The 23797-nt window shown below is 42.8% G+C and overlaps 1 protein-coding gene across 9 annotated transcripts in view; it reads left to right on the top strand.

The window, feature by feature from the left end:
• The first annotated feature begins 3674 nt into the window (after positions 1–3674).
• CRTC1 (CREB regulated transcription coactivator 1) overlaps positions 3675–23797 on the top strand; it is a 60220-nt gene continuing 40097 nt past the window's right edge. For 2 of the 9 annotated variants that reach the window (XR_003095293.1, XM_025210290.1), the window contains exons 1-2: positions 12806–12948; positions 19392–19508. Coding sequence is in view for 7 of the 9 variants with exons in the window: in XM_025210290.1 (XP_025066075.1) it covers positions 12847–12948; positions 19392–19508 (219 nt within the window). In the remaining 2 variants the exon portion in view is untranslated. Of the gene's footprint in view, positions 3723–12803; positions 12949–13628; positions 13647–19391; positions 19509–23797 lie in introns of those variants that run through there. The other 7 variants (XR_003095292.1, XM_025210287.1, XM_025210292.1 and 4 more) reach the window with 5 other exon arrangements.

The raw sequence follows: 23797 nt of genomic DNA, 5'->3' as shown, positions 1-23797 counted from the left end.
AGACGGCGCCGCCCTCGCCTCTTGGCCGCTCCCCGGCGCGTCCCCCTTCTTCCGTGCCGTTGTCGCTGCGCTGAGCAGGCGCGGGAGCCGGTGGGTTCCTCGGTCCGACGGCCGGGCTGGGGCGGTTGCGAAAGGGGGGGAAACGCATCCTTTACACCTCGCGTTGGAGCAAGGGGAGTATTTCCGCGGGCCGGCGGAAAGGCCCGTCGCTCGTGTCGGTGTCGGTCCGTTTTGGCCCCGCTCCGGCCGACTGGAGCGAGCTGAGGGCGTCCCGCGAGCGGGCCGGTGCGGTTTGCAGCCCGTGGTGCGGCGTGGCAGGCTAGCCTCGGTCACGTGCGTGCATGCCAGCCCCGCACGTTTCGGCCTCTGGAAACTTCCCGGGGTTTGGGCAGCCTCGCGAGGACGCCTGACACAGTGCTTTATCGTTTCCTCCGGACAGCAACGTAGGGTGCTGCTGCTTCGCGAGTGCGGGCGATCTCGCAGGGCTCCCAGATCCCGGCTCTTCTAGCAGTGTTGTTCCGGAGCCGCGTCTGAATTGTATTTATTGGTTTGTTTTATTTTTAGAGGAAACTGGTGTCTGGTTCAGGAAACTGGCGTTGAGCAAGTGACCCGAGCTGAATAACTTGTTTGGGGATTCTGGGTACTGAAGTGATGGAAATGTTGACCAAATCGTGGAGCAAAATGTCTCCTTTGTGGATGTCGGTCTCTTCCTTTTTTCTTTTTTTTTAAATTGTCTGATTTTTCTCTGTGTGTAAAATGCAATATGAAAATAAAGAGGGGTTAAGCACAATTTTTATTTGCTCTCAGATTTGCTTGGCAACCAAACCCTTTGTTGTCAGCTTGAAAATGCATTATTCAGTTTGTGGAAACAACCCAAAATTTGTCTTTTTCATTCTTAGTAATTGTCTCTCTGCAGTGTTTACCATCTTGCCCGTCTATTGTTATTGGCCGTAACGAGAGCTGCTGTTACAGTAAGGCTTGCACACAAACACGCTGCTGTTGAGGGTGCTTCTCGCATTTGGTATTCTTTCACTTATTTATGCAGCGTTGTAGGTCTTGGATTTCTTTTTTCAGTTGTGGTGTTTTCTTTACTCTTCCTTAGGATTTTAAATATGAAACAAATTGGAATTGTTTCCTTTTTCGCACTAAAATCATTCATCTTCCTCCCTTCTTCTCCTTTCCCCTCAAATTTTTGAACTTAAAGGAGGCTCAGCCTCTTCCTGAGGGAGTGCACAGGAAGGTGCATCCTGCAGCAGGGAAAGGGAGGCGAGCGGCTCGTACAAGGAGCTAATGGAGGTGGTGAGATGCCTCACAAAGGTGAATTGCCTCTTGTGTGTGGGACCTCAGCACCTGTAATTGCAGAGAGAGAGGTCTGTAACTGCCCCTCGCGTTAAAGTGGGTGGAAAGAACAGCTCTTTATTGTGGACTTCAACTGCTCCTCTCTCTCCCTTCTCCTGCTTCAACATGAGGAGCTCCTTGCTGGATAGGACGTGACCTTCCAGTAGCTTCTCCCCCAGAGATTTCTGTCATTTGGTGGAAGGGCTGTCTCTGGCCCTTGCTGCAAAATCTCTGCTACGGCAGAGCCTGGTGTTGTTGCCATTTTGCATGTGTTGGTTTCAGACGGGAGAAGCGACATTGGCATGTTTTAATGAGTATTTGTCCAGCTTTTTTTAAGGTTAGATGGACCAAAATTCTAGTAGCCAAGGACATTGGGATAATAGCCGTGGTCATATATAGACTTTCAGATGCTGTGAAATTTGGGTTTTAAAAGACAGTTTAGGCTTAAATGTGATCTGCCTTTAAGAGTGGTTCTAATCCAGTTGGAAATGTCCTCTGGATTCCAGCTGTTTCTTTTATATATTATTAAAGTCACCTGGTTCTGAGGGATCTGAGCCAGAGCAGTGTTTGAGCTCCCTCTTATGGACTCTCCAGCCTTAACTAAAAAAAACAAGCTGTGCAGACACTGATGATGCTGGTGTGCAAACACGGGAGTCAACAAACCAGGTTAACATCAACATTGAAAACCTTCGGCGTTATTCCTGTACCGCCTGAATGAAGTTTTTATTGTGCACAAAGCCCCCCCAATGTAAATGGAAATACACATAGACAGTTGACTGTTTCAGTCAGCCTTAATGCTAATCTTAGTCTTCCTCCCGTGAGGTCCTCTAAGAATAAACCCGTGTTACCCAGTGGCAGATATTTGCATTATGTTCTGTAATGCATGCTCAATGCCATATCAGTCCGCATGATGAAGTAGTTACACTGTCAGCCTGTGCATGTTTAGAGCATGATGACAAAAATTGTATGCTCCCTGCTAGTTTTTTTCATGAGTTATTGAAAATCGTGTTAAATACCAGCTCAAATTAATGTTAAGCCTGTATATTTTAATTTTAATATAAAAATGACTTTTTAAAATTGATTTTTTTCAAGCTTAAATGCAGGCACAAAAATACCTTTAAGGAGCATAGGTATAGCCATACGAATGAGGTGAAATTAAATAAAAATCAATGAATAAATTAAAAGGGACCAAATACTGATTTGTGTGTGTGTGCGCGCATATGTATACAAACCGGTTCGTTTATGGATGTTGTTATGTGAATATACAGAAGAGCAATATATGATGGTAGATTATGTAATTAGTGATCGATCAAATTAGACACTATGTAAAACCATATTTAAAAGTTTAGTTAAATGAAGAATGCTAATTCATAAACTTAAAAGGCAGACAGATAAGAGTGGTGGTAACAGTATTGATGACCATATCCAGTCTTTTGTTTAAAAAATAAATTATATTTATGTATAACTAAAATCATATATAGTGTGTGTATGTGTATACACACACATGTATGTGTGCGTACACACGCATAGTTACTGTATATACACACACATGCGCACACATAGATACTGTATATATATATGTGATCTCATGCATGCACATGCACACACAGAGATACTATATATGGATTTATATATAATCTCACATGCATGCACATGCGCACACATATACATTGGAGCCAAGAGCTTTGCACAGAACTTGAAGCTGTCGCACTGAAGTCATTTTTATTTGGCCTGATCAACATTCCAATAATGTAAGTACTGTTAAAAAAAATCCGCAAGAGGAAAAACGCAGTAGAAACTGAATACAATATAAACAGTATAATTGAGGGGAAATAATAACTACTGTAATATCACATGCTGTTAGAATGGGCTTCCCTTACTGTGCGTTTCAGATTGTTTTAATTCACTGTTAATGCTGATGACATTAAATATGTCAGTGTGCAGGAAATACAGCCTCACTTTGTTCAAAGATGACTGCGTGCCTTATTTTAAAATTGCAGTTATAAAAGCTACTAGTTGTTAACCTGATTTTGGACCTGGGTTTTCTCCTGAAATAGAAACATGTATTTAGTTCACTGAATTTTTAAATAAATGCCTCCTCTTTAAGTACGTCATCATATGTTAAAAGAGGACTCTGACCCTGAATACTACAAGTCCAAGAGAGCAGGTCTCTTAGGGCTGGTAATTGAGTAGGTGGGGCAGGGCAAAAGAGCTAAGTGGGCTCTTCAGCAGTTGACCCCTGTGGAAGTGGCAGTGCAGTTGAAGTCAGTGAGGCTTCGTGTGACTTACTCACAGGCAGATCTGGCACGTTGTGGCATCAGGGCCTACACACCGAAGGGCTATAAGGTGCCATGAACTTTGTGTTTCTGCCTCTTGGATTTAAGGTGAACTGCTGAATTAAATGTATAGAAATAATTGTACCAGCCATCATGTATTCTTTGAAAGATTTAATGCAAATTGCCTGGAGTGAACATAAAAATTAATTACTCACAAGGGTATAAAGAGTTTCTGTTCTTGTGAAGCACTCCGCTTTTTTAACTAGTTTGAGCTGTCCAAGGTAAATAGTCCTAGTTGGCTGTTGACATGGCATACTGTAGTGCATATGTGCTTTATATTTTTTACTATAAACTGGCTTAGTCTTGGGTTTTTTTTTTTAATATGGGGAAAGCTATTTCTTTCCTATTGCTTTGCCATCTACATGCGTTCTGACTCTGCTGCAATTAACTCTTAGAGCAACTTTCTTCCTGCACCGTGCCAATATTGTTTTTAGGGTAATAATTTGTTAAATCATTACACGCACAAGAAATTACACTTGTATAAACATGTTACATTTCAACAACCCCTTTGTAAATGGTAGTAGGAAAAACAGTCCTAAATTGAGCAAGTTAGTTGTTTTTTGTAGCCTGAGTGCTGCAGAATAGTTTGTAATGGTTTGCATTTATAGGAGCTGCTCAGATTAAACAAAACTAGAGTCTCCAAGTAATGTGTGCACGGTTCCCCTAATTGTTCTGAGGTTGAATTCGGGTTTCCCCATCGATAAGTTCAGGTTTGACATCTTTGGTATAAACGCTGAAGTAGCAGTACTGGGATAAAGATCCATAGTTGAACCATTTGTCTGGGGCTTTGCCATAATTAAAGTCCAACATGGTTTTCCCTTGGGTACTAATTTCTCAGTGACTTGATTATAAACCAAAGTCTATAATTTTGATTGCTGCTGGTTCTAGTTTATAAAACTTGCCTGGTGCTTGGCAAAAGCTTCAAACAGTATAGTGGGTTGATCCTACAAATCTGTATTCTACCACTGACTTGATGGAACCGCTCATACACAGAATTACCATCATGAGTAACAGGGTTGTAACAGACTTTCTGATCAAGTCTGATAAAGAATAATTGCTGAACATTTTACAGCAGAGTCTTTCCCTTAAGAATGGTTGAAACAGTATTGTAACCTAGACACAAACTATTACCACTTGACACTTTGTGAAAGAGGGTAAAAAACCAAAAGTTGTACTGTCAGATTTTCTCCAGCACTGATCTGGGGAACCCATTTGTATAATGTTTTGTAGGGTAGAAAAGCTTTCAGATAAAGTTCCCAAACTTTTGCAAGTGATGCTTCATGTTCCATAGGACAAAATAGTGTGTGCCAGCTTTTTCCTTGGCACCTTGATTTGTCTTAACATCACTTTTGATTTGGCTATGCCAATTGGGAAGAAGCAAATAATGTATATAATATTTTTAAACTGATATTCAGTGGAAACTTTGTGCCAGATCTGTGGCTCTGAGGGGTCATGTTTTACCCCTTACTTTTGAGCACAGTTGTTTAAAGCCTTACATTTCTTTCAGTTATGATTTAGGAGCAGTTTCTTAAATATTGTTAGTACCGTTTCTGCTTTTAAAGTTTAGCCTTATGCATTTTTGTATTCACAGAAATGTCAAAGTTATTACAAAACTTTAAACTTCTGGTAACACTTAGAATGCTAATTTTCTAAAAGTAAGAATTTTTCTTTCATTTTGCCTCGTCTTAAAGACCAGTTGCTGCTCTTACTTTATTTCATCACTCATCTGATCACGAGTTAGTATTCTTGGATTCAAATGTGGAATTATTTTAGCAGGCTTGTCAAAGCAGCTGTGAAATTTGACTTGTGCATAATAGCTTGTTTTGTACTGGTTTTGATGTTTTTGTACTTAATGTATAATCAGAAACTCAAGTGCTTTAGTGTGCAGCAAATGTAGACCCACGTATGAGAGGAAAAAGGGGCTGTAAATTTCAAAATGAAATTTCAGTTTCTGATGACTAAATGTTATTCTGGTGTCACATATTTGCTGTCGTAGCTGTTGTTTTACAGACGGGGATATATGGCAGCTGACAGGATTGGAACAACTAGGTGAAAAGAAACAGGCTGTTAAGCTCTTCTATTCTGCTTTTTGCTAATATGAACTTGTAGCAACCAGTCGTGATCTCAGCAGTGCTTCCCTTATGTTCCTTTGCTAAAATGCAAGTTGTTTGGGGCAAACCGATTCAGTCCCAGAGGCCCCTGTTGGAGGCTTAAGCCAATGGAAGAGTGGAAAGTTTCAGTTGTTTCAAACAACTGAAAAACAGAAATTTGATATTAAAAAAGGGCCTTTGGTTTGGTTGAAATGGGTGTTGCTTTGCATATTCAATACTGTATTGATTGACAACTGAGTAAAGTCTGCCTGCCAAGGTCTGTCTTTCTCTTTCTCGCAGTGCTGCTTCAGACCCACACTGATGGCTTCTGGAGAGTGAGTTACCAGGTTCTCCTCCTTGCTGTTCATATGGCTAGTGGACATCAGACTTTCCTTGTCAACCAAGCTCCACTTCAGGAAGCCCACAGATCATGTGTTTTTGCTTCTATGTCCTCCTCCAGTTTGAGGAGGGGATGGAAAAGTGCTTAATTCCAGCCATTCTGCCCAGAATTCACCCTCCAGTGGATTTTCTCAGTATGGTTTGGTTGCTTGCTTGTAGAGCAAAACCGCTAAATCTGCGTGGGGATTTTCTGATTCTGGGAGTTTTGGCTCCAACGGCCAAATCGTTGCACACTGTTGGAATCGGACCCCGATTCATCAGTATGGGTCCTGAGGAGCAGGACCAACTGGAGCAATAGGTGCTGTCGGAGGGACCAGCGTGCCGCAAGGGTTGTGACATCATTGGTGAAGTGTTAATTTGCTAGCAGTGCCATGGTTAAACAACCTTCTCCTATGTGGGAACCAGCACAAGACTCCACAGGGACTGAATCATTTATTTATTTTGTAATAATAACACTTTAGCAGATGAATCACACTAGGCAGGCTCCCAGCTACCTGGCAGCGTGCAGCCATGTCCCTTAGAAGCAGAACACTTCAGAGAGCGTAAATATGCCCTGTTTGTCTTTTGATATATGAAATATAGGGTTACATAACTGAATATTCATTCTGTAGCTAAAAATAACAATTGGAACATTAAAAGCTATTTTTACCGTGCTTAATGAGGGCATCTCTGCTTTTGTTTTGGCTCTTTTGAGGCACTTCCGTTTTTGAGGTGTAGGCCACGGTGCAAAGAGCAGATACATCCTTCTCTGAAATGCCCATCAGCAAGCAGGTATTTCAAGAGGTATTTGTTCAGAACTGGCTAAAGATGCCTCTCTATCCTAAGACTTCAAACGTTAAGGGCAGGAAGATGGTTGTTCGTTATCAAATAACCAGTACGTTTCAAGTCTGAGTCCAGTGTGAGGGTTTGCGTTTAATTATTGGCAGGATTTAGTCTCTTTTGTCTGGATACCTTTCAGAAACAAAGGGTGAAGTTTGCAGAACTGGCTAGGGATCAGATTTGTTTTTTAAAAGCAGCACAAATCAGGTTTGGTTTAAATTGTAGTGTAGCTTGGCTCCATGCCCAGCGATGGAGCAGAACTCTGAAGAATAGTCCCTATTTTAAGGCTGTAGTTGTGCTGTATCCTGTTTTTACTTGTTACTCAGTTGTGACTGCTGGGTTTTAAACTGTAAACTTTTGTTCACTAGAAATAGCAAAGCGTATTTAAACATAGAAAAACAGTCTGTTAATTAAATTGGTGCATTTTTTGTTTCAAAGGCTGCAAGATATGTTATCTATTCTTTATGAACTCAAGTTGGTTATGCACGTTCATTTTCTGGAAGACCCTATGCTTGGCAAATACATAAGAAGTGACCAAGTTTCTTTTAAATTCTCTCCCACCCATCCTTTTTTCCTGGTTTGTCCAACTTGTTTTCATATGTCTATTCATAATCAGGAATTTTGTCTAAAATGTCATACAAACATTTGGTGATGTATCATCATTTCTTTTTCATAATGTGTAATTGTTGTCTCACCCAAATAAGAAGTGCAGTTTTGTGCAGCAGCAGCAGCATCTGTTGCAAAGCTGATCTTGTACCTTCGTGTCATTTATATAACTTTGCTTTACTCACAAGACAGTCATAACCTAATAACCCAGCGCGTCTTGGGGTTTTGTTTTCAGGTCGTGAAGGAGAACCTAGAAGTGTCATGGAATTTGTAGATAAAGCATGAGAGAACAAAATGATCCAGTGAAATGAGTTGAGGTCTCAAATACTCTGTTCATTAAGAAGGCAGAAAACACTGTATACTCATGAATGAGTAATAGTATGCTGCGTTGGAAGGGTAAGTGTGCAGTGAACACCTCACCACGTTAAGACAGCTAGTTGGCCGGCGGACAGATGAATGATTAGTAACTGACTAAGCTTTGTTGATCGATAAATGCCTCATCTCGTATGGGGTGGGGAGGCTTCTACATGGGCTGCACTGATTTTTAGTAAAACAGCATTATAATTGATAGTTCTGAGTGCTTCAGAAGTGAATCGGTGAAAGTTTGTTTGCAGTTGATGCCCTTTTTTTGCTGAACTGTGTGTGGGTGCTTGGGACAGGGTCAGGTCAGCTAGTAGGTTTGCATAATGCCTTCTCACCTGGTCCATAGTCTTGGCACTGAGAATTCACTAGTCCTGACATTGAGGCCAGGCTCCTTAGGTTGAAATTCCCAGAAAAAGGGTAAATGATTCACAGACTTTGCAAGCTGGGAGGCTAAATTAATTCACTTGCCCCGCCTTGCTCTGTAACCACATCGGCTACAAAAAATAAAGAGTTTAAATGGTCCTGTGGATAGAAGCTGAAGTGTGAGGGGAGCATTTATGTAGCAAAAATGTTTGTTGTTCAGTCACAGATATTCGATGACCTAATAAGTTCCTGTCTAGTCCATTTATCTTCAAAGCACCATCTTTCCAGGGAATGCACATTTCCTATCTGGGTGGCTTTTATCTTGTCTTACGTGACCTCTAGGTTTTCTTCTAAGTCCACTTGAGCCCTTGCAGTTAACAGAGAGCAACTGAGACTGATATTATCCCTTAGCTTAAATATCTCATCTCTCCTTGGTGTTTACATTCCCGTTGCATTTATAGATAGCAATCACATCCCCTCTCAAGCTTGATTTTCCTAGACTCGGTAAAACCAAGCACACCTAGTGTCTCCTTATGTGAGCAGCTGTCTATCCTGGTTATCCTCACTGGTCCTTCTAGACACATGTTCCAAGCTGATTTAATTTTTCTTAAGCCTGGGAGATTGGAATTGCATACATCATTCTGGATGGAGTTTCACCAGTACCTTTTACATGTGTTAAAAACCTTCATATTTTGCTAAATAGGCAGCATTTGCCTTTCATACTATAGCAGTTTGGTGGCCCCGTCCTCCTGTGATTAGTTGGTACATGTCAGAATTTTTTTCTCAGTTGGTTCCAACTGATGAGCTCACATCCTAGGACAGACGTCTTTGTGCATAATGTCAGGTCCTGCAACAATTCTTTTGCAAAAGGATTTAAGAAGTTGTATAGCTTGGAGTCCGTAGTGCATTGGGAAGACTCTTGGTTCCAGTATTGCATTTGAAAGCACATGAATGGACTTTTGAACCTGTGTGGAGTCCTATTAAGTCAACAGAGCTGTGCATGAATGCAGCAATATGCCCCATATAAAACCAGTTGTAGGCTTGGGATCTTATGTGGGGAAGCTGAGCTCCAGCAGCCACCCGGCTCTGTTGCTTTTCTCAAATATTAGCTAGGTGGCAAAAACAAAATTGTTGCTTATTTTTGTCTTTGGCTGGCCACTTCTGGTGTGTTGCAGTGGATAGGTTTTGCCCCCGGAGTAACACAGATTCATGTTTTCTCATTGACTATACATGGAGGGGGATTTTCATTCACTGATATTAGAACTGGTAAGGCAGCCTGAAAAGGTTAAACATTTATAATTATTGAACAAATGAACCTGAGTGACTTGAGTGGCAACAGTTGGAGGAGCTTGGAAAATGCTGCTGCAGCAATTCTAAAAGCTGGGGTTACAATTTAGCACAGCTCATTTATGTGCATGTCTTGTGGTGATCTTCACTTGGTCTCAGGTAGATATTTGGTTTCCTGCTTTGGCTCTGTTGTTAATGGCATCAGGAATACCAGTGGGATCACAGACCAGGTTGAGGTCATTGGCAGATGCAACTAGGGGAACTTTTGTGGTTTCTCCACCAGCATTTTTTATGTGGTTGTAGCCCATGATATTGCTCCTCAGACTTTCACTTCCTTTTGAAGGAACAGCTGTAAATTTTGATCCAGTGCTGCTGTCACATCAGCATCAGGAACTGCAGCCCAGAGATGATTTTAGAAATCGTGGCTTGTTGGAGTTGCTTTGTGATCATGACAGCAGATAGGTAGAGGGGAGAATTTTCCTTTTGTTTTCTTTGACAGATTCTGCAGTGCAATCTCTTTCTCTTGGATAATCCTTTGAGAAGCTGGGAATGCATACCCATTTCCAAACTGTGCATAGACCCAAGTGCAGGACACATGCCATAAAGATCAAGGAATCCCCTTAGAGTTCCTGGTATCTTCATCACCATCTGTTATTAGAAGCTGTTGGTAATGGAAGAGTATCCTTTCGGGGCATTTTACACCTTGTTGGGCTAAATATCTTTAGGCAACATAATCGTTACTCAGGATAATGGTTAGGAGAACAGGTTAATACTTGCATATTAAGCTCCATAAATGATTATTGGCCTTGAATGATGTTATTGTTTCACGTGTCTTTTAATTCTTGTCCACAACAACAGATGTTAGGGTGAATATGAGGCCACTCTGAGTTCCCTTGTGTTCAAGGATACCAGATTATTTACGAAGGGAAATGTGTTACAGTGAAACCCTATTAAACCTTGCATCCAATGGTGGCTTGAGAGTGCATGAAAAAAAAATGTAGGTATGTACAAACCCTGACATTTCTCACCCTTTATATGGTCCGTTATGTCAGAAGGCAGGAGACACTGCCTTCTGACACAGAACAGGAGAGAGCTGAGCCCCACTGGTAGCAACTTAAAGATATTTCAGCCAACCTGTGTACGTTTTCAGTAATGTAAAATATATACATGATCCTGGAAGCATAGACCAGAACCAGACCTCTTTTTTCCTCTTCCCTCCTTGCTCGGTGGCATTGAGATAGAGTCGAGCTCCCTTTTGCCGACCTCTGGTCTGTAACCAAGGCAGTGTATGGACCCGTCCTGGGAAGTGGAAGATCTCAGACTGAGAGCATTCAGACCCAGAAGGGCCTAGAAGCTAGCACTCCCTCTCCTTGGGGCAGTGTTCTGTGTGGCTAGTATTTTAGGAGGTGAGCACTGCTACCTCTGTCAGCCAGAAGTCTGAATTAAGGCAACCACGGGTGCTGCACGCAAGGCTAGATCCACTGAGTCATGTTCTGAGCCCACCTGCCAGATAGTCTCTAAGCCCTTGGAGAGGCCCAGAGTTTGTGCAATTCTCTGCCTTGAATCTGGATAGCATTAGTTGCCTTGTGCTCACACCAGGGCACTTCTGCAGCTGCACAGAAGCCTATGCTTAGGCAGCTAGGGAACTCTGTAGTGCAAAATACTGTTGGTGTTTGAACTGAGGTACTCAGTGGGTTCTGGATCACTTTTTGGGGACCTAGGTGCCTACAATGGCTCTCTGGGTCTTGCCTTCTGTCCCTGAGCTCCCCATCTGTGAAATGGGTATAATCACCTCCCAAGGGGGTTGCAAATAGGAAGCAGCATATGGGGACAGTTCCAGGTGGCAGAACAACAAGTGTCGCAGAAAAGCCCATGAGGAAATGTTGTATTCAGAATAGGGGCTGCACTGTAAACAGTTAGGATAAAGCCAGATCATTACCAGCTGCGCAGCACTGTTCATTCAATACCCTTGGCGAGGCAGGAGTCCCATGGAAATAATAATAAAGGTCTGTCCTGTTGCGGTAACACAAGGAAGCTGAATAAGTTGCACAGGCAGCCTTAATTTAGCATTTCCTAACTTGTGAATTATTGAGATTTACAAAATCAGTCGCGTTCTTCTAGCACAGCATTGTGTGTGCAGTTGATGGAGAAAGGCAGTGAATAAGGGCAGTATTAAAAGGATTTTGACAATTAACTCCGAACCATTAATAGAGCTTCAGTTTTGGAATGTACTGATCAAAATCCACCTACGCACTGTATCTGGTAGCTGAACATGTGGGTAAGTGAGAAGCAGGTGTCACTATGCAATTTTAGCCCTTTAGTTTTAACTTCAAAATGACAGAAAAGTCAGATGACCAAACCAAGCAGCACCATTAATACTTCCTCTTTCATGTGATCCTACACCCACCAGAATGCACATATGATACGAGTCACTCTCTAATTCAAAGTATTTCCTGGTGGGTGGGAAAAATAAACCCTAGGGCTATAGTGCCCCACCCTTTAGGTTAGATTTCAGAGCATCCAACTCTGTTACATCTCATGGTACCAGAAAACGTGGAGGCCATGTTAGGAAAAGTTCTTAGAAGCCTGATTCTTTGGACCGTAGCAGGAACAAAGATCCAAATGGATGGTTAAATAATAGTTTTAGAAGTGAACACAATGAAAGTTCGTTCTTGAAGAGAGATTATCAATCCTAGCGGCATTTCCCATTTTATAGATACTCTTTCCGAAATCATTACATTCTGATTTTGGAGAAAATATCTAAGTGTACCTAGTGCACAGTTGATAAATGTGTGGAGAGCTGTTCTGTTCTTTTTGGGAGGGGGCATAGTGATTGCCTGGATAGAGACTTACTCGGAGTTTCGTAAACACTTCTGTGATTCTTTAAAAGAAAAAGAGGGATTCACAAATCAAACGGACATTTTAGGTCAGTGGTGGGGAAGGCTGTGTTCGGCAGCTAGAGAATCCCTGGTGTGGGTGTGTGTTATCTTGAAAGATTAATCACGAGAGCATACACCATTTTTTCAAATTGCAAAATGTGTTTCGGAAGCTTTAACAAAAAGGGTTATTCTGTGGTAGCTTAAAGTGTGCTTTTTGTGAGTGGCTAATTTTTGGATAGATTTGGGAAGTTTAATGCAGGCAAAAGAAATAAGGCACTGTAATTTTTGATGACATAAATAGATTTCCTTTTATTTCAGAGTTGGCTGGCTAATTATGAAGTTTTTTAGCTGAAGGCTGTACTGTCGATGAGTCTGAATCGTTACATGTGCACCCCTAATTTGCTAACTGCTGACCTTTCCTTTTCAAACTTTATTTGCCTTGCTTTTCTTCGTGGGAATTGTGGACAGGTAAGTCTTGTTCAGTTCGGGAGAATCTTTCCACAAAGCACCTGAGACCGACTGTCAGTTTTGTGTGGGTTTTGGTTTTAATTTGTATTTACCATATGTTGTCGCACGCCACACACCCTGGGGTGTAATACACACCTTGTTTTTGAAAGCTAGAATAAAGGGAAACAAATTCCTTCTAGTAAATAACTGAGGAGCAGTAGGTGGGGAGCCTGGCCCGCGGGTTGTTCTGCCCCGGGGGGATTGCTGCAGATTTACTGTTTCAGCTCTAAGGGACAGAACCTGCTCTTGCTGTATTTCTCACGTATAATATGAACGCCAGTCTCCAGCAGTTGGGAAAGAGGTGCGTGTTGCATGCAATAAAATATGGTAATTTATCACCGGAGAAAGGTGCTGTGTTGACAGCCTTGAAAGCTGACTTCCTTTGTTCACAGGTCACGTATAACATGTGTACTGCAGTTGGCAAGCCCTTCTCCCACTGCCAGGAGGGCCCGTCGCTCGGGATGAGAAGGGATTTTACTTTTGGTTATCCATGACCACCTCACTGGGACGCCTTACTTCTCATGGTGATGGCGGTTCTTTTTGGATGTGTCCACAGGGCACCGAGCTTCGACCATTGCCTCAATCCCCACCGAGCAGCTATGATGTAGTAAATGTGGGTGCCAAATGAGTCCCGGCCAACTCAGAAATTTTAAGCAAGGGTAGGTTCTTGCAGGTGGTTGTTCCTGGCTTCCAGGCATTCATTCAGGAGCTGCTGTTCCTGCGATGATGTAATGTGTCTGATCTGGAGACTGCTCCATGAAATCGCATCCGTTTCTTAAAGTTTTATACAGTCAAAGAGCAAGAAGACTCTCTGTAGTGGGACCGTGTTTGCATCTAGACCTTTAATATCTTTACCGCTCTCTGTTTTAATTACAAAATGGATCAAATCTTCACTTAACTTGTCTGAAGATGCAACTGATTCTTGATTGCCCCGGTTTGAATTTGTATGTAAAACTTGGTATGGAAACTGCAGTTGAGCATTTATCTTCAACTGTTGCTTCCTGTGCTCATCAGATTCATGAGACGCGTGCGTATCTCTGTTCTTATCAAAAGGACACCCCACCCTTTTTCTGATACTGGTTTTGTCAGAATCAAGTGTTTTGATCTATATAAGGCAAGGCTAGTTTTATTGGGTTTCAGAACAGTTTAGTTTGCTGTTAAAACATGCCATTTGATTACGGTTGAGTGTTGTCCACAATCTTTACTCCTTTTGGAATTATTCTCAATTCACGCTGGTGTGTGTTAGGAAAATAATTTGTTGCATCTTAATTGCCTGCAAGTTCCAAATTGCTGTGTAACAGGCTAGCATTGCCTTCACAGTGAAAACCGGTATTGGCACACAGGAAGTTCTTGTTTGCATCATTTCTGTGGCTTTTTAGAAACGGAGTCTATCTATTATTTATCATTTTAAACGTAGGTTTTTTCAGAAGTACAAAAGCAAATTGATAGGGGTGTGTCATTTTCATTTGGGGACCATTTCATCTGTGATATGAAAGTGCTTGATGCAAAACAGCTAGCGGCAGTTTCCCGGTCACAGGCCCTGGTTCTCATCGGGGATTTCGGCCACCCTGATATCTGCTGGGAGGGCAACACAGCAGCGTGCAGGCAATGCAGGACGCTTTCGGAGAGTGTTGGGGACAACGTCCTGGTGCAGGTGCTGGCGCAGCCGACTAGGGGCCGTGCTGTTCTTGACCTGCTGCTCACAAACAGGGAAGACTTGGTGGGGAATTTAGTAGTGGATGGCAACTTGGGCAGCAGTGACCACAGGATGATTGATCTTGATCCTGAGGAAGGGGAAGAAGGAGAACAGCAGAGTAAGGACCCTGGGCTTCAGAAAAGCAGACGTTGACTCCCTCAGGGCACTGATGGGCAAGATCCCCTGGGAGACCAGTCTGAGGGGGAGAGGAGTCTAGCACAGCTGGTTGTATTTTAAAGAAACCTTACTCAGGACACAGGAACGAACCATCCCGACGCGCAGGAAGAGTAGCAAATACGGCAGAAGCCTGGCTTGGCTTAGCAAGGAACTCTTCAGTGAGCTAAAAGGCAAAAAGGGAAGCTTACAAGAAGCAGAAACTTGGACAGACAATTAGGGAGGAGTATAAGAGCATTGCTCAGGCCTGCAGGGGTGAAATCAGGAAGTTCAGAGAGGCCTCGACAAATTGTAGGATTGGACCAAAAAAAATCTGATGAGGTTCAATAATGACAAGTGCAAAGTCCTGCCCTTAGGACAGAACGATCCCAGGCACCGGTGCAAGCTGGGGACGGCCTGGCTGGGCAGCAGCTCTGCACGCAAGGACCTGGGGGTGACGGTGGGCAATAAGCTATTGGGATGTGAGCCAACTCTAGGAGGGTCCTAAAGCACTGCAGTTGCTTTGAGTGGGGGGGTTGGACTAGATGACTTCCTGAGGTCCCTTCCCCCCCTTATTTTTCTATGATTTCTAAAACCATTGATCTTTTAAAGATTAAATAGTTCTAAATTGAGCTTTTTCTTTAGAAAGTATTTTTCGAATTGGCGTAAAAGAAGTGCTGTTGGGAGGGGAATTGCAGAGGCAGTTATGAAGTATCATTTGGGAAATAGTATGTGCACATGCTGACTTTGTCAAGGAATAGCTAGTATAGTCTGCTTTTTTTTTTTTTTTAAAGCAGAACTGACCGTGGATACATAACATAGCAATGGAGAATTTACATGGTCAATTCAGAAAGGTCTGTTGAAACGAGAAATTAATATATCTGGAGAACCCCACATCATTCTTTTTATTTGAACTTGAATAACAAAAGCTGCCCGTAGTTTAGCCGAATCTCAGTCTGCAGGGTTGCCGTGGGAATTATGAAATGATTTGAGATTCATCTAACTGTTCAGAGACCGATTTTCTTGAGGGGTGATTAGAGTATTTTCAGGAATCCAACTTTTTTTATTTAATCGCTGGGGTTGCACCTTCAATTTACTTTGTGCACTTTATTGAACAAGCCCAGACCCTACTGACGTCATCTGCATAGGAAGAGAGGAAGTATTTGTTCGTGTCTAGTCTCATCTGACTTGCCTCTTATCCGCGGAGGAAAAGTATCCCCAATTGGGCTAGTCCTGAACTGAAATCACTAACACAGCATCATTGTGGAACTTGCATATCGTTTTTTTTCCCCCTGGCCTTTGTCCTAGAAGCCTTAAGCTATATTTTCTTGAAATCCCAACCAAATGTTTAGACCCTAAAAGTACTACTCACTTTTAAATGTCAGTCATCTCTCAGATGATTGATGGATTAGGTAACGCCAAGTAACTTCAGGAAGTGCCTAGATGAGGCGTACTTATTTATTTAATTTATGCTGCAGGTCATATTGGGAATGACAGTGGGTCACACATTTCCCAGTGGTTTCAAATTGTTGCTTTTGTAGTATAAGTGAGCGGCGGTGAGGTATTTGGGCAGCTTTGTGCTCTCCTAACCTTTGGGTAAGAACAGCTGTTGTTGCAGGTATCTTATTATTATACAGTCGTTTAAAATGGCAGAGGCTGAGGGAAAATGTGAATAATAATAAGTGAAAAGTGCATTTTGGAGTATTACTAATGCTTAAGAGCAATAGTAAGCGGTGAGAATTCAAGAATTATTTTGCATGAATCTCCAACAATGTTTGTTCAAAGTAACATTGGTAAATCACAGTCTTCTAGGAAGCTCATTCTGGGTACTGCTGTAGTATCCAAGGTGATGATACCCCGGGAATAACAGAAGAAGGGTTTCACTTTTGAGTAAAGCAAATTAATTCACCTCCTCTACCATACTGAAGCTTCCTTCCACAGAAAGCTGTGTGGGAATGACAGGGTGGTCACTCCCCATCTCCTATAAAAATCGTGGGATGTACCCCAAATTTAATGAAGAATTCAAAGCAAAACCCATGCAGAATTTTTAAGATCAGGTCTTTTATAGCAGGCCATCGGCTGTTTCATTCTTTAATTTCTGCGCTATTTGGCTGGAATCCCACGCTCGTCTCCTTTTTATACAGGTACAGAGCAGATGAAGAACAGCCCGAGTTTCACTCTGGCTTGTGCTGCAAACCAGTGGTTTGGAGGAATGAATGTATTTATTTCCCTGACTAGTTAAGGCGCCACTGGTACAAAGGGCATCTCTAATATTTGTAACTGAGAAGCCAGTGTTGTAATCGCTTGCCACAAGACCATGCCGATCCTCTTGTTTCTTCTCATTAGTGGATCTTTTAGACCCCCTTGATCTTGACATTGCAGTCTGCAGACACTCGGTCTTTGCCGCTCCGGGGTTCACGCTTCACTCTTAGGGAGCTGGAAGCAGAGACCCCTTGGTTCCCAGTCGTTACGCTCTTGTTGTACTTCTTGTGTCTCTGACCGAACGATTCTGCATGTGAGAGTAAAGGTTCCACAATAGAAAATTCTTTGCATTTGTCAGGTTGGTTTTTGTTCAAGGAAATAACATTTACGCAACCCTGGTCGACTGGGGTTTGGAACAAGCTGTCCCCTCTCGGAGAGTGTGTGCTATTAAGGGACAGGCAGATAACGCCCCCCGATGCAGTTGTGCGTGTATTGGTATGACCGTGCCTTTTCCTTGTGAGACCCAACTCTGCATTTTGAAATTGGGGCTTGGGAGCACTCTCTAGAGTCCTGAGCATTTCACCAGTGAGCCAGCGCCGCTTTCTGCCGCCTTTGCTGTCATTATTGTGCTGGCAATTTATTTGTCTTCAAAACAGCTCAGAAGCCATGACCGTGTTGTTACTAGTTTGTCTAGGAATTGTCCTTTTGCGGTGAATGCTTTTCCACTTACAAGTGGAAACAAATTCCTGGTTTTGATTTGATGTTTTCAGTCAACTGCCTGGTCTCTTCTGTAGCCCTTTAAAATCAAGGCCACTGGTCCCATTCTAGCCTTTCTGTAACGTAAAGACATTTTAAAGAGGGGGGGAGGACACATCCTGCTTTGGGGTGCCAGATTTTTATGGCGTTTCCAAACCACGTCCTTCAAAATTCTGACGTTCCAAGAGAACGGTTTTGAGAGGTTTGAATGAAACTGAGACAGATTTGTTGATGTACACACTACAGTGCCTTAGCAACCAAAACTGCATCTAGTCCAAGAATTGAATATTTAGACTTTAAACAACTGATTCTTACCAGTCCAGGAGTATCTTTCTTGCTTCTCAGAATATAAAAACAGTCATTAGGCCAACAATGAGGAGCAATGTACCCTAAAATATAGGTACACAGTGAGAGGAGGGAATATTATGTGACTGGTGTCCTGGTTAGATCATCTTAATTGCCGTTCATTGGGATGTGGGGTAAACAGCTCTTCCCTGAGTATTTAAACGATTCCAGACTGTACGTCTTCAGTTCGGAATTGGGACTTGGGGACAGTCTGACATTAAAATATGAGTTTGTTTTGCAAAAGCAGGCCAGAGGTCAACCAGAAATGACTGAAAATGTTGGCATTAGTAACTTGATAAATATTATTTAGAGACGAGCTCTTGTAAAGAGGGGAAGGATCTTAAAAATTAAAAGGCAGGAGGGTTCCGTTAATTTAAACTGGTTAGGGACAATGCTGTTTTTAAGAAAGACCAAGATGACAGTGAAAATAAATTGAAATTTAATTCAGTGTACAAAATATTCTTCCTTTTTTTTTTTGCCTTCTCAAAAATTATCTCAAATTGAACATATGGGAAGAACCTGCTAATAAAAATGAGATTACACCATTTGAAAAAGTCTCTTTAAAATAAGGTTTTCCTGCATCCTTTTAAACCGTGCTGTTTGCCATGTTTTTGACACTCATACAAATCTGTTATTGTGAGGAATTCATTTTCGTGCCCAGAATGTAAGATTTCAATTGTTCTGCAGCTTTCTAATGGGCCGTTCCCAGGGTTAAGAAACTGGCTCCTTCACAGTAAGAGGATTTCCTACGTAGCAAAAAACAACTTGGACAAAGTCGGTTTGTTTAAGAGCAGATGCTGGAAGCTTTGCAAGTTTGGTTAAATGCTTATACTTCTCCACGAGGATGACTTTGTATGTATTATGTGACTGAGCTTTTTGATCGCATTTTTGGCATTTGTGTGGTCAAACATGGCATTGATACAAGGTTTTAAGTTCTGGTCCCTGAATATAGCTGCTGAGATCAATGCTTTATGGTTCCTTATGAGCTGTTGATGTAAACCCGAGTGTGATCAGTGACTGAAGAGCCGATTTGTTTTTCTGTCATTTATCAGCACAGAGTTGTCAAGCTACCCCCTTTCATCTTGTCCATCCTAGACAATTAACTTTGTTTTGTGCCCTGGGGCCAGTGTTCCTAATCCGTGCTGTTTTGAGGAGGAAGATGTTCTGGGTAGTAAGTGCCTGAGCACAGCGGAGTACATTTTAACTCTTTAAAAATGCCGTAATATTGTCTCTCCCTTTTTGTTTTTTATAGCTACAGCTGCAGAAAACACAGTATTTGCAGTTGGGACAGTCTCGTGGCCAGTACTATGGAGGGTCACTGCCAAATGTGAATCAGATTGGGAACAGTGCCATGGACCTGCCCTTCCAGGTGAGCTTAAAATCAAGGCTGTAACTTCTTTCTACTGGAGACTGCTTGTAACATGTTGTGAACATAGAAACATACCTTGTCACATCAGCATACCTGTATTAAAGCTAAATGCTTGAAATATATCATTTTATCGTATAAAAAGCAGGTAGTTCTAGTATGGTAAATCTTGTGTTACCAACATTGGTTTATAATTCTGCTGCCGCAGTTGTAGAGGTCTTCTGGTGGGTGCCAAACTCAAAGCAGTGGCTATCAAAGTGACAGCTTTACTAATGAGTGCACGTGGCCTTGGTCATAAGGGCCAGATATCGAATATGACACTTGCCCACACAAGCAAAAGGGAAACAAAGCAGGTCACGGTGCTTCATGCCCAGAGCTCTGTGCAGTAATAAAGGGGCTCCGTTTGCAAGAATGTAGATCTTTATTTAGAAGCACCCTGTGCTCTGTGCTGCTGCTCGCAGCCATGAGGTGCAGCATGTGCTTGGAGCTATTGTGAAACTCTCCAAGCACATGGAGCTTCCCGACGCAACCCTCCAAACCATCCCCACTATAACTTGTGTTCCAGCTGTACACGAGGTAACCCAGAAAAAGTTGGTGGTGGCAGGCTTGGGGAGCAGGCCATTATCACATGAATGCTTTGTGGAATTTGGTGCAGGTTTTTTTGGCACTTTTTGAGGGAGTGAAATGTCTTAATAGGATGTCCTTTGACTAAGTTCTAGGCTCCATTCTTTTGTCTGGCTACTGTCGAGGTTTTGCGGCGTGCACGAGCCTATTTTTATCATGACTCCGATATCTAGGAGATTCTTTTCTCCTGATGCCTGACTCTGGCCGCTTTTTACAATTATTTCTGGCTTTCAAGTCTGTTTAGCTTGCATCAAACGGACACTGCCAAGGCAATCCTATGACTTAATTTTTTCCCATTTTATTAGTTAGTGCCGATATTACTGAAATCGAGAGTTGAAGTCCCCATTTAAGTTCCACTTCTAGGTTGCTTGTCTCCTTTCTGTTTTAGGATTTTTCATGACAGCAAACACCATAGTGCCCAAGTGCTTGTGAGGGTCTTAAGGGACTTGTGGAGCTTTCTGCTCTTCTGCCTTTTCTGGAATAGAAACTTCTGGCTGAGCTGCAAAAAATGTTACGGATGCATGCGTCTCTTCCTTGCCTTCCATAGCACCTCACCTGGTGAAGAGGGGGCAGCTTGCTTAGAGCGGAGGGTCTTCACATGTAGCTGAAATGGTGAACGCGGTCAGGCGTGGGCTCACATACAGAAGTCAGTTTCACAGCCGGTATCCCTGTGACTGAAGGCACGTATGTCAGCTCTTGTGCGTCTCATCTTGGGCCGTGGCACTATAGATCACAGCTTTCTTGGTGGGCGACGGAGGTTGACGTGCTTGTGATGTTGGCAGGCGTAGCTAGTTTTAATCTATTGATGGATCTTGAGGATTGGGAACAGGACCACAGACTAGGACCCAGTGAAAGACTTGGCCCAGCTGGGACGAGGAGGTGCTGCGTTCTGTGTTGCATCAGCCCTTGTTCATATATTCGTTGTGGATGATGGAGCTGAACTCGTCTGTTTTGATTCTTACCCTGTTGCATTTGAGCTTTCAACACTTAATCTCCCATCAAAGGTTTTCATTAATTACAAAAAATTAGATCTGTTAAACTTCTTTAACAAAACATGTACTTGGGATGCCTCCAATATATGGCAAATGTGCACTTTTCATTAAAAGTGATTTGTGCCAGACACATTTCTAACCCCTCACAGTGTCATGTCACCCATCTTATAAAAGTTACTCACTGTGAAATGGGCAGAAAATGTCATTTTTTCCCCCTTTTGCTTGTCTGCTATCCATAAGCATGTTTATAGAGGAAAAATTCTGTAGTGGCCAGAATAGGGCAGTGATTCTCAACTGGGGTTGCCCACGATCCTTATACAAGTGACATATATAATATTAGCATTGTTAGGCGTGCAAGCACCCACACGTGATTCACAAGATAAACGCAGAGTTTTCAAGTAAGAATCCGGTGTGTCAAACACTTTCTGACCTGTTGCGGGCTTTCTGAGTTCTTTGCGACAGAAGAACTGCTCTTTTTCTGTAGTCAAAAAACTCACCGCAGTAAGTTTGTTTTTGAAATAGGGTGCTGCGAAATTCGGAAGAGTTATGGAAGGTGCCTTGAGTCTACAGAGGTTGAGATCCACTGGTGGTTAGGCTCCTAGTGCCTTTTGGGGTCTCCGGCTGACTTTGTGATCGTGGGCAGTGATTCAGAACTCGCTGTTTCATCTTCCCCAGGACCGCTGTTACCGTTCTGCCTCCCCAGGGTTTTGTGAAAATTAGTTTTTGTAGTTTGCGGTTCTCTGATGAAAACCAGCCTAATAAAGAGAGGTTATTGTCATTAACTATCCTTAGTTATACATTTTAAATGTATATAGACAACTGTGTTAATGGGAATTCCTGGAGTGTGAATCTCAGGCAGCAGTAAAGCATTACTTTAGTCTAGCTGGCATTAGGGAATATGAAGCAGGCACTGCAATGCTGCGAAGAGTCTTTAACGCACCTCCCCGGGCAGCTGGTGCCTCCATGCTCTACATATTTTGTAGTTGCCATTTGCATGAATGAAGGCCATAATGACTATCCGTTTTAAGCAAAATAGCAGTTTATTAGTAATTACACTTGCTGGCCATTGCTACCATTATCAAGATTTAGTTGGAACTGAAATACTGGACACGTTGCAAGATTACAAATGAATTCAACAGATGACTATAACAAGTTAATCTCTGGGAGATGGTGCCTGTTGCACTTGCCCATTCTTCCCGAAAATGGAAAGGTTCCGGTTTGAAACATAAGGGTCCAGAGTGACTCACCTCTCCTACAAACGATGAAGTTAAAATATGTTGTTGTTTTATATCAGCGCTACAACGTTTCTAGTCTCTGGCATTTATAAGATTCCTGCATTTGAAGCTACAAGGTAATAAACCTGTCAAGCAGTGTGGTGTGCACGGTGTGCGCGGCGGCCTCTGCAGTCGGAGGGGTGGCGATCTGAGCGTCTCGGTTCTTTGCATTTACAGCCCAGCGGAGCTCTGGCAGAAGCCTTTGGAGCAGTTCCTGTCTCTTCGGTAAACAAGCCTTTAGGCTTGTACAAATACGTATTTAGCACTGGGGTGGTGTTTACCCAGGTAGATACGTATTTTGGCACACGTGTTGACCCTACGTGCGGTATTCATTTGATGCGCCATCACAGCTCCAAGGGAGGAGCTATGGTCTGTCAAATAAATACGAGCTGCTTCATGCATCGCCGTGTGAAACGTGCGTATTGAGTCCTGGACAGACTCTGTTGCTGGACTTGCCATGATCTGCCGTTTTAATTCCTTCTGGGTTATGGAGTAAATGGTCTGATGAAAGACGATGGCTCTCTGGCTCTGTCTTGGCCTGTGGTTTAAAGTGGTCTATGAGCATGTGCACTTAGCTTGCATGCCAACCTTGAGGGGGAGAAGAAGGGTGGTTAGCAAACGCTGCTTGTTACCAGGGGGCTTTGAGATGGACGTGGATAGGTGCCACTTCTATTGCTTTCCTCCTCCTTCATCTTGCTTGTCTTTATCTCGGAAGTCAGTGAATGTCTTGATACATTTTAAAGGGACACTGCCACTTGAAGCTCTGCGCTTTCTTTCCCCCTGCCTATCTGAGAAAACTCAATTGTCTTAAGCACTTTTTCATTGGATTGTCTCAGGGTTTTCCGCCGGGCTCTGATCTCTCATCAGTTTGTGTCCGTGGACATGAACCCACTGTGGGTAGAGGGAGGCCGTTTAAGCGCTGCTCTTTTCCTCTGCAAAGGACAGACAGAAGCGTATATGTATTGTTCTAGTTAAGTATATTCGGTTTAGTTATCAGGTGCCCTCCTGGGATAAGAAATTTAACAAAGGCATATTGGCAAAGATTTAATCCTGAAAGACTGAGGTGATGCTGGGAGAAGCCAAAAACCAGCCCAGTGGAGCCTGTTAACAGAGCTGTTCTGCCTTTTGGGTACTCATTTGGAAAGGCTGGCGGTTCAGTGGTCTTGGTCTGCCGCTGCCTATGCAGAGCAGCAGGGGCCAAGATGACATCTCTGCTTGGTCAGCAGGTGGGAACCTGCTTTGTATGAACTCTCGCCCCAAATCCTGTCATTAATGCTGTAACGTGGAGAGAACGACGTGCAGCGCATGGGAGTTCGTACCTCAAACCCACTCCGAGTTCAGGCGATGCCAGTTTGAGTGGTGGCTCGTGCTCTGAACACATTATATCTGCCTTGGCTTCCAT

This window comes from Alligator sinensis, unplaced genomic scaffold, assembly GCF_000455745.1.
Source record: "Alligator sinensis unplaced genomic scaffold, ASM45574v1 scaffold1354_1, whole genome shotgun sequence".
NCBI lineage: Eukaryota > Metazoa > Chordata > Crocodylia > Alligatoridae > Alligator > Alligator sinensis.
The sequence above is the reverse complement of the archived record's forward strand: the minus strand, read 5'-3'. Positions and strand labels throughout refer to the sequence as shown.